The sequence below is a fragment of the Peromyscus leucopus genome, chromosome 3 (assembly GCF_004664715.2).
Source record: "Peromyscus leucopus breed LL Stock chromosome 3, UCI_PerLeu_2.1, whole genome shotgun sequence".
Classification (NCBI taxonomy): Eukaryota; Metazoa; Chordata; class Mammalia; order Rodentia; family Cricetidae; genus Peromyscus; species Peromyscus leucopus.
The window spans coordinates 141900116-141910787 of NC_051065.1; the positions used below are offsets into that span (position 1 = coordinate 141900116).

Sequence of the window (10672 nt, forward strand, 5' to 3'; positions counted from 1 at the left end):
CCCTATAGGCTCATATATTTGAATACTTGGTCATTAGGGAGTGACTCTACTTGAGAAGCATTAGAAGGTGTGGCCAGGGAGGAAGTGTGTCACTGGGTGTGGGCTTTGAGGTTTCAGAAGCCCAAACTGGGCCCAGCCTCTCTCTCTTCTTGCTGACTGTAGATGAGGATGTAGAACTCTCAAGCTCTCCAGCACAATGTCTGCCTGTGTGCTGCCATGCTCCTCATCATGACAATAATGGGCTAAACCTATGAAACTGCAAGTAAGCCATAATTAAATGCTTTTTTTTAAATGTAAGAGTTGTCATGGTCTTGGTCTCTTCACAATAGAACAATAACTAAGGCAGATTCTATATTAGCTTTCTACTGGTGACAAGTGACCACACATTCAACAGATCAACAGCACAAATGTGTTATAGGTCTGTGGTTAAAAGTCCGGCTTGGGTCTTGTTGGTCAAAAAATCAAGGCTATTGTGAGGAGTGTATTCATCTTGGAGAGCTCTAAGGACAATCTGCTTCTATACTTTCCTTCCAACACGTGTTATTTGGGTGCTAATCACCTTCTTCTTTCACCAATCAATACTTTATTAAATATTGTTAGAAAACTCACTGATCATTCAATAAAGCTTCTTCAGTGTTTAAGAATTTTTTTATTTCATTAAGTACATTCAGGTAATCTAACACAATTTTTTTTTCATTTTCCCTATAAATTGCCACATTCAGAAGGACAACCTTAAGGGATTCCTACCCATCACAAACTCCTAACAACAATGTACTTCCTTATATGGTGTAGTGAGTTTTATATTTTAAAAAGTATGAAATAATTAGAAATAGACACAGCCTTTTAGACCCCTGTGAGTTCTAGGGCTAAGATGGTTAGTTCATTTTCGAAGCAGGCAGTTCAGTCAAGAAAACACCTCCATCATGCACACATATGCAACACACACACACACACACACACACACACACACACACACACACACACACACACGCATGCACCCCTCACACCCACACACAAGTTTCTTATTACACTATCCAGGAATATGTGATACTGCTTCTCCTGTTGTGACTCTCCTTGGTATCTGGTATGACTGAGGACAAACTAGATCCATTATAGGATTAACTAGTCTCTGCAGAGAAGGAAACTGGATTGTTTATTCATTCTTTAAACAGAGTTCCCAAAGGATCATGGGAATTCCAACATGAAGGCTTAACTCCTGCTTGCCTACAAACACATCATCTTGGCTTCTCAGCAAGGAACAATACACTACAGTTGGAAATTGGCAACATTCTAATTCTTAAGGAGAGTTTCTGATTTCTCTCACTTTCATTACAGAGAAATTGACTTTCAAAGTCAAAGGCTTACAAGGGAGCAATAGGGAGTGTCTTGTGTCAGTTATTTGTCTGTGTAAATGCGCCTAGCCTTGAAAAAGAACTGCCTGTACTGGGCCTGAAGATATTGCAACACTGATTTATAGAATCACTTTCTCCTACGATGTCTGATGAAGTGACCTATGCAACGCTTATGCTTCAAGATTCTGCGAGAGTGAGAAGTAATCAAGATGGAAATAACCTAAGAAAAGAAGGTAAGAGCTCAGATAAAGCACGTTATAACGTTGGAACTGACAGGTGTTAAGTGCGTGGAGATGTGGGCTTTGACACTGAAGGGGAGGGGGAGTGTGCAATATAATCCCCAAAATAGACAAACAGCCCTGGGATAGGCCAGCAGAGTGAGTGTCCTTAAGAGAATACATGGGGCTTTCAAGACCTTCGTGAACTGTATGAAATCACTGTCATGAAGCTCTTCACTGTACAGAAAAAAAATTAATGGATATGTCACAGAGATTGGGTCTGGGAGTGAAAGGTTTTTATTTATAACCATCCTTGACTATTATCTTTTATTAGTAATGTCGAGAGATGTTCTTCTAGAAGCCAAAAAGGATTCTAAAATAAGTAGAGGAAGCTTTGCTAGTGTGTGGTATAATTTAGGGAAGGAGTTGAGTATAGATAAATCACCAGTGAACAAGAACTAGCTTTTCCCCTTATGCTGTTTTTAATTTAAAGTCATTGGAACCCCAAGTGTAACTCAGAGCATTTATCAATAATACAATTTTATCTATATGTATCTTTATTGAAGTGTAGTTGTAAAGTAAAGTAAATAATATTACGATTTTTGCAGTTATGCAGATGGGAATGCTGAGTCTCAACAGAGCTAGGTAGTTTGTCTAAGTTTATGCAAGTGTGTGGTGGAGACAGTCTTCCAGCTTCAGCTCATTCCCTTATGCCCAGCTAGCAGAAGTGTCACGTCTCTGGAGTCAGACACCATTAAATATATAAAGCTATCTTCTTCACTTCCAAAGGTGGCGTTACAGTCCTAGTTGTTATCCTGACTCATATGAATCACTTTCTTCTGCTCCTTGGATTTGCTTTTATACTCTGTGTGTGTGTGTGTGTGTGTGTGTGTGTGTGTGTGTGTGTGTGTGTGTGTGTTAGGGAGGAGATATACAGTAACCAGCATAGAGTTTGTGGTGTTTACTAAGGTGAGATAATTATGCATGTCTGTCTTGTAATTCTCATTCTAACCTTTGAGGAAAGGGGTCATGTGACTAACCTACACGTGTACTACTGTCCTCACCTAGCAAAAACATTGTGTGAATAAAGGAAGAGGAAGGTGACCGACATTTTCATGACCAACATGGTCCAAGAGTTGCCTGCTGGTCCTCTGGGCTAGCCTGCTGTTTGCAGGTTAGACTATACATTTTCATCTGGGATTAATTTGCTACTTGTGACATAGGAAACAGGATAAATAATGACTTAAAGGTTATTTTACCAAGTTAACATTACTCTTAAAAGTACAATCCACCTTTATAAGGAAGGTAGAACCATCTCCTCTTGGATATTTGTGTCTTAAAACTCAGGGTCTCTCCTATTGTCAGCATCATTCCAGAGAACTTGTCTCCACACCTCATTCACAACATCAGTGAACTTTGGGAAGAAAGGTGGGGACTAATGCAAAAAAAAAAAAAATTAAGAGAAAATCAGTCTTAAAAGGTGAGGAAATGGGAATCTGAGGGAGGGACTGTATTATGCTTCATATTAGCAATTTTCTAAACAGTGGTGTTAAAAAAACAAGGGAAAAATTAATATCAAGAAACAACCCCAAATGTAACAGCATGCTGTGGTTCTACTTGACCATCCCTGTTGGCTTCCAGGACACCCAGCTCCATCCTCCATTTGGCGAGGAGCTGCCTTGAGCCTGATGACCCTCTGCCTGTTGCTGGTGACCGGACTAGTGACCTTGGGGATTATGTGTAAGTGAATTTGTATTAAACAAAAGAAAAGCAGTTGGAAAAAAAACTTGTACAGTGTGCAAATTCAGGGAGAATATGTTACTAGCATACAGAATCCTCAAATCATTTGTTACCCCAGATCCCCTCCACTCTCCATCACACCTTCAAAAAACACTAACAAGGGTCCTCTCACTGCTATGAGAATTCTACCCCACAGTCATTTTTGTCTTTTGATGAACTAGATCACACTGTGAGGAGGACTCTTCTTTTCTTAGTTACTGTTTAAAATAAAATGGACAGGCTCTTTTCTGCACAGACACACTCATTTGTTATTCTCAGTGAAAAACAGGAAAGCAAGCTGGAGGTGTATTTGCAGAAGGGCATGCAATTCATTTACCTTGGGACTTAGCAGAAGGCAGCTCAGTCTGCTTTCCCATGACCTTCTCGGGGTAGAGAAAACATTTAAGTAGCAGCAACAACCTGACTCGCCTGAATGAGGAAAAACACATAGAGAAAGAAGAGAAGGGGTGTGAATTACGTCACATCTGGCAGACAGAATCATACCATCCATGTATGCTACAGTGGAAGCCCCTCCCTAACAGACCTTAAGAGAAGATCCTTTTGATTCATGTGCAGTTACAGGTAGACTAGCTAGGGCATTGTGCATTATGGTAAGTGGAAAGCTATCCTGAGGATATGTATATTATAAAATGTTAAGTATGTGGAATAAAGAGTACTGATTTGGTCAGCACCCACTCGAAGGTGACTTGTAGTCAAAAAAGTTTATTGGAAGATGCTATATGAGCTACTGTTTCTTGTTGATGTGACAAAAAAGCAGCTTAAATAAGGAAGGGTTATTTTGGTTCGTAGTCTAATTAAGATGGAAAGCAGTCCCTCATGGTGGGAAGTCATGGAGACTGGCGTGTACAGTAGTTGATCACACTACATCAATAGTCAGAGAGCAGAGAGAGGTGAATATCATGTTCAGCTGGCTTCCTCCTGTGTACTCAGTTTAGGTCCTCAGCCCAGGGGCTGCTGCTGTCCACGCTCAAGGTGGGTCTTAATATTTCAGTAAAATCTCTCTGGAAATGTCCATACAGACACATCCAGAAATTTGTCGACTGGGTGATTCTATACAGTGTCGCATTGACAATAAAGATTACTCATCACAAACGCTAATGTCCCACATGCTCTATTCACTTATTTGCTTATATGAAAGATTTCATTGATAGTTATGGTCTGGACTTATAAACACTAATTATTTATTTTTGTTCTTTGGAAAAGAAATCTGATACTCCTGTTGAGGTAACAGATACTCATTAAATGCTATTAGGAGAATATGTTGCTTATCTTTTAAAAGATGCACACCTCAAAACAAAATAAAGTGAAATAATGTTGACTCTTCATGAAATACATTGTAATTTTTTTTTGTAAGTACAATGCACACTGTGAATGACTGGAAGAGCTTAATAAAAATAAAGATGTTTCTAAAGAGATGCATGGATCCAGAACTAGAAATGGTTAGAATGATCCAAGACCAATCTGGGATTATTGGCAAAACCCTGTCAAGGGTGAAAGAAAGGGAAGAGAGAGATGTGGGAAGTGAGCAGAAGTACCTTGTGCCCTCTACAAAGAATGTAGAGGAGAGGAGGAAAAGGAGGAAAAGAGAAAGAGAGGGAAGAAGGAAGAGGGAGGAAAAGAAAAAGAGAAAGGAAGGAGAGAGAGAGAAGAGGAAAGAGGAGGAGGGAAAGTCGGAGGAGGGAGAGAAGAATCCCCAGTGGCCTGGGAATCACACTCTTGAGTCAACTTGGCAACCTTGTGAGAGCGGCAGGACACATGCACTTGTCTCATTATGTCTTGCAGTTTTGCAGATGTCTAATGATACTAACTCAGATTCAGAGAAGTTGAGTCAACTTCAAAAAATCATCCACCCACAGCAGAATAATCTGTCTGAGATATTGAACATCTCCTGGAAGGATCCCACAGAGGAATCTCTCCAGTCCCAGATCTCTGCCCTCCTGGAGAGGCAGAAACAGATGGCTACCAAGCTCTGCAAGGAATTCCTCATCCACACTTCTGGTAATTTGACTCACATCTGCAAAAAGGCCAGATCAAACTTGTCACCTTGATCAAAGTCCCCACATGCAGCACAGCACCTAAAAGTTGTATCCTTTAGCGATCCCATGACCATGCCATCCTAAATTTACAAAGGATGAGGAAATACAGTTCAATACTTCAGAAAACACAAGAGAGTTTTGCAGTCATTTCCAGATGCTATCAGCCTGGATACTTCAACCTTCCACTTTATTGGCCACTTTTAGGTGCTCTGGTTATCATAAGAATATTAAAAGCCTAGACTTGCAAAGAGAATCTCCATTGTCCAACCCCCAACTACAGTTCCTCTGTTTCCAGGGGTTCCTGGCACAGTATGTTTCAGGGTGCTTGCACTCAGATCTGTTGCCTGTGTGAATGATTTAGTTTCCAAAGGCTTCTGCAGTCAACCCACAGAGTGTGTACTTCTGATTATAATTTCCTTTTCAGATCATAAGTGCAATCCTTGTCCCAAGACTTGGCAATGGCATGGAAACAGTTGCTATTATTTCACAACTCATGAAGAGAAATCCTGGAGTGACAGCAGAAAGGACTGTATAGGCAAGAGTGCCGCTCTGGTGAAGATTGACAGCATCAAAGAAAGGGTATGATTGACTCTCTTCCCCCAGCTACAGATATTCCCCACACAATGAAAAGTAAATAGGTGGTGCTTCTGTTTCACAATAGGAAATTGGTGGATTTTGAATGAGAACTAATAAATTAATTGAGGAACTGGACATGGAACCCAAGATATAGCACATGCTAGAAAGTGATCCGTCACTGGGCTATCCCCAGACAATAAATTAATTTAATAATTTTTTAATATTTCCTCCTCAAACCAGCAGATAGCCTCTCACTTGGTCTATTCCCCCGCCCCCCAGGATTTTCTTCAGTCACAGCCATCACTCACACCCTCTTTCTTTTGGCTGGGATTGTCCTGGAACTCAACTGGCAAACATTGGCTATGGGAAGATGGTTCGTCTCCCTCTCCAACCCTGTAAGTATCTGACTGCTGGGGGTGGAAGATCAAGATTTCCGTAGAACTCTGAGAAAATGTATGTAAATTGAAAGAATTGTAAATCTAGACAGGAAAAAAGAAGTATACTGTTAAAAAAAGAGAGTTTCAGTAGGAAATACATCAAGAGCTGGTAAGTAATTCCATCTATTTGTCAAACTCAGAGTAATGCACTGAACTCCATGTGCTGTTCAGCTGCTTTCCTTATTAAGCAGGTACATATAATAGTATGTTTAAAATACTTTGCAAATATAAATTCTGGAAGGATGCACTTTCACACCCCCACTACATAATAAAAATATTATCACAAAGAGATTCAGTGACATGCCTGACATTACCCAGCTCGGATGCGACCAAATGAAGGCTGAACATTTTAGATCACCTATTCATTCACTCAGCTATTTTGTTTTCCATCCTTTACAACCTTCAAGGGTGGTGTTTGTTATACAGACACACATTTAAACATTGACATATTACTCACATTAAGTAATTGTTGGCCATTTTCTCATAGAAAGTAAGTCTACCTGATTAGTTTACTGATTAGCTTCAGGATGCAGACCACCAATTAGGTTACATGGCAAGTGTCCTAGGCAAAATCTACTGCTGCAGAGTTCCATGATAGTATTGAAAGTACACATCAAATCTCTACAATTGGGAAATTGAAGCTTTTTATATTTAAAGTTATAACAAAACAGAAGTCAACATAAAAATGTTTCAGTCTTACACCATCTGACCTTCTGTATTTTTCAAAAGTTTCCTTAAAAAAGAGGTCCAGACTCACTGGGAGCCAGAAACCCAAGTGCCACTTGGAGTCAGGCTGGGCTTACAGAGGAAGCCAGTGGGTGTATGGTGTGGGTTGAGAGATGAAAACTAATGTTTGTTTTATCTACAAGCTGGTACCATGGGATAAATCCTTATTTTCTCAAGAACAAGTTTTGTTTTGTCTTAACATTAGTATTTAAACGTTATTTTTGTACTTGTTCTCCACTTCAAGTATCTTCGTTCAGGGAATTGAACTCAAATCATCAGGCTTAGTATCAAGTGCTCTTGCCCACTAAGTCATCTCAGAACTTTTTTTGTTTTTAAGCAAGGACTGGAATGGTCAGTCAGTGGTTAACAGCACATGCTACTTTTATAGAGGACCCAAGTTCAGATCCCATTACCCACATGTGACTTACAACTACTGTAACTCCAGCTCCAGGAGATTTGGCCCCCTCTTACAGCCTCTGTGGGCACCTACACACATGTATGCATAGATCCACAGACATACACATAAATAAAATAAGATGACTCTCTTATAGGAATAAAAGTTTAAATGAATACATGGCTTTAAAAAGTTTTGAAAGACTTTAAAACAAAGACAAAATTGGCAAACATCATACATCAGAATCTAGTTAAATGTGATAATTGTACTTATATTTTTAAGTTTGTAACTTTTACATTCAGTGAGATTTTATGTCACTAGTGTCTCTCCCCCTCCAAGTACTCAAACCATCCATCTCACTGTCTTACTCTTGCGTGTATTTTGTCAACATTTTGTAAACTGAATTATAATCATTTAATTTTTGTTCAAAGCTGCTTGGATTCAGCTGTGGCTCGCCAAATGCCATGAACAGCAAATAATTATGTGTCTATTATTTTCTCCCTAAAGATCCTAGAGGTTTTTCTAGGACTGTTCTTGTTCAAATATGTGTCTCCCAGGGTCTTATCACCATTGCTAGCCGTATTTGGTTAGCCTATTTTCACACTAGCCATAATGGCAAAAGGCTCACTTTAAACAACAGAGACAAGAAGGACAGTTACTGTTTTTCAAAGCAGAGTAACTGGGTGGAGAGGGCTCACAGTTGACTCGAAGAGAGGAGGGCTGTTAGACCAAGACCATTCAGGAGTGGGACCGAGCACCATGTAAATGCAGTGCAATTCCTGGGTTAGAATGTACATTTCTCCTCTCCTATATGAATGCTACTCATTCTTGATTCATCTACTGGATCCTGAAACATGCAGAGGAAATGGCCTATGTTTGGTGTGCAGAGACCACAGACAATGACCGTAGGTCATGCAGCTGTCAGATACACAGCCTAAAAATACTGTACTTCAGACTTATGCAGCCTCTCCCTTGGATCCCGAATAAGGACTCTCTGATCAAGATATATTCAAATACTAATGTCTGATAGGCTTAGCTCTGATGAAGAAAATAACATGGCATCCTAGTTGGAAAAAGCAGTGCTTGTAGCACACATTTAGGCTGAGCATGCATGATTTTTAAGAATAATGTTTAAGGGTTATCATTAAAGTTGAGCCAAGAAGCTAGACACAATTTCCTGATCACTCAGTCACATCAGTAAGTCGTTCATTTCCTTGCTCAGACTCTGTCTTGTTTTCTCAAATATGTGTGAAAGCATGCAGTTATATTTTTGCATAGCAAAACATAAAAATTTTTTACATGGTATTGCTTTATTTTTCTAGTTTTTACACTAAAATTTGAAATATAAAAATGAATTATCAATTCTAATGTAATCTGCACTGAGTGCATTCCATTAGTAAAATTCTATAATACTGGTGGGAATAATAATTTCCAAGCTATAACGTATGAATTCTTTTTTGTTTAATATAGTATAGTATACTATTATTTCATTCATATAGTATATTCTGATCATGGTTTCTCCACCCTCATCTCCTCCCAGATCCTCTCCACCTCCCCACCCATCTAACTCCACACCTTCTTTCTCTTTCTCTTTAGAAAGCAAATAGGCCAATAAAAAATGTGCAAAGTGTCAGGCATGGTTTCCCTCTCTCATGGGGTAGGCCTTAAACTCAAAAATCAGAAAGTGATTGGTTACTTCCACAACTTTGTGCCAGAGTTAAGTATATTCTTCTTAAAGAAATATTTTTCCTGGGGTCAAAATTAACATGAGATAAAGAACTCAGAGATGCCGGCATTACAGATCCTGAAGCTTTATGGAAGCTGGGATCTCACAATAGTATAGATTTTCCCTCTAAGGGTGACTGAGAATACTTAATTCTAATTAAATTTCATAAATAATAGTTTTAATTAATTTTAAATCAATTACTTTCCAGATTTAGCAATCAGGAGCATGCCAGATTCAATGGATCTAGAGGGTGCGCTTATTTTGAAAGAGGGAATGTCTACATTTCTCGCTGTAGTGCTGAAATTTCTTGGATTTGTGAGAAGACAGCTTCCCTGGTGAAGATTGAAGATTTGGATTAATCTGACTCTTTTAAGTGTATTGAAAAGAAAAGGCCTATTGTAGATCCATGCAAGAAAGGAGGAAGCTATGGTATTGGAGCCAAAAACTGACTAAAAAGTGACTGTACTTCAACCATCCCACAGATAAACTTGCTTCACAGAACATTCTCCACTTCACTGTCTGACTCTCTGACCGGTGTTCTCATTACTCGGGTCTTACAATGATCCTGAGTACCCAGGGAGAAACATATCATTTCAGTTTCTCTCTGAATAAACATTGTTTCTTGCTTTATTCTTACATGTTCACAAAACAGACTGGGTGATATTTAAATATTAGCCACCAGACCAACATGGACCACCAGAAGGGGGCAAGTTCCAGGAGACTCCTGTTATAAAGGCTGCCCAATCACGTACAGGTTTGAAGGAATCCAAGGTAAAGGGCCTGGGACAGCAGTGCTGTATTGCTGAATTGGAAATACTTTACTGCTTTAAAGATTGTTTGTCTGAACCCATTTAGCAGCTAAGTATCAGCCTCCAGGTGCAGAGTAACTCTACTTTGTCTTTCTATGAAACTACACTATCAATTCTCATAACCGATAACCTAGATGAAATAGGATGAACACTGTGTCTTAATATTTTCATCATTTATTTACACTAATAATATTCAGGCTATCAATTTTGCAGCTGGGTATTATCAGAACAATAAAGATGTTTATTATTTTAATATTAATATGCAATTTCATTTTATTTTCTGAGTGTATGTATGTATAAGAATCATGTATGTGGGTGGATATGTGCACATGCGTAGATATCTACACTTGTGCATAAGTGTGGAGACCAGAGGAGAGCCTTGGTTGTCCTCCTCTATCACTCTCCACCTTATCTTTGACACAAGGTCTCTCCCTGAATCTGGAACCTGTGAATTTCCTTTTTCAGCTAGGCTGGAAGCCATCAATCTCCAATCATCTTTCTGTCTCTGTTCACCAGGTGCTGGGCTTACAGGCATGTGCTTGACCACACCTGGTTTATTACTGGGTGCTGGGATCTAAACTCCCATTCTTAGGTTTGC

At 39.3% G+C, this 10672-nt stretch overlaps 1 protein-coding gene across 1 annotated transcript; it reads left to right on the forward strand.

Annotated features, from left to right (window-relative positions):
- Positions 1-218: 218 nt before the first annotated feature.
- On the forward strand, positions 219-10333 carry Clec12b (C-type lectin domain family 12 member B). Its single transcript, XM_028881483.2, has 7 exons — positions 219-258; positions 1478-1585; positions 3212-3310; positions 5153-5368; positions 5831-5985; positions 6262-6377; positions 9474-10333. Exons 2-7 carry the CDS (start codon positions 1495-1497, stop codon positions 9622-9624), a joined length of 828 nt encoding a protein of 275 aa, XP_028737316.1. The 5' UTR covers positions 219-258; positions 1478-1494; the 3' UTR covers positions 9625-10333.
- Positions 10334-10672: the final 339 nt, after the last annotated feature.

Bases quoted from the DNA above. Each gene is read 5' to 3' on its own strand.
- Clec12b (XM_028881483.2), top strand. From the start codon at position 1,495: ATGTCTGATGAAGTGACCTATGCAACGCTTATGCTTCAAGATTCTGCG. The intron at 1,586-3,211 runs GTAAGAGCTCAG...GTTGGCTTCCAG, and splicing joins AAATAACCTAAGAAAAGAAG to GACACCCAGCTCCATCCTCC. The intron at 6,378-9,473 runs GTAAGTATCTGA...ATTACTTTCCAG, and splicing joins TCGTCTCCCTCTCCAACCCT to ATTTAGCAATCAGGAGCATG.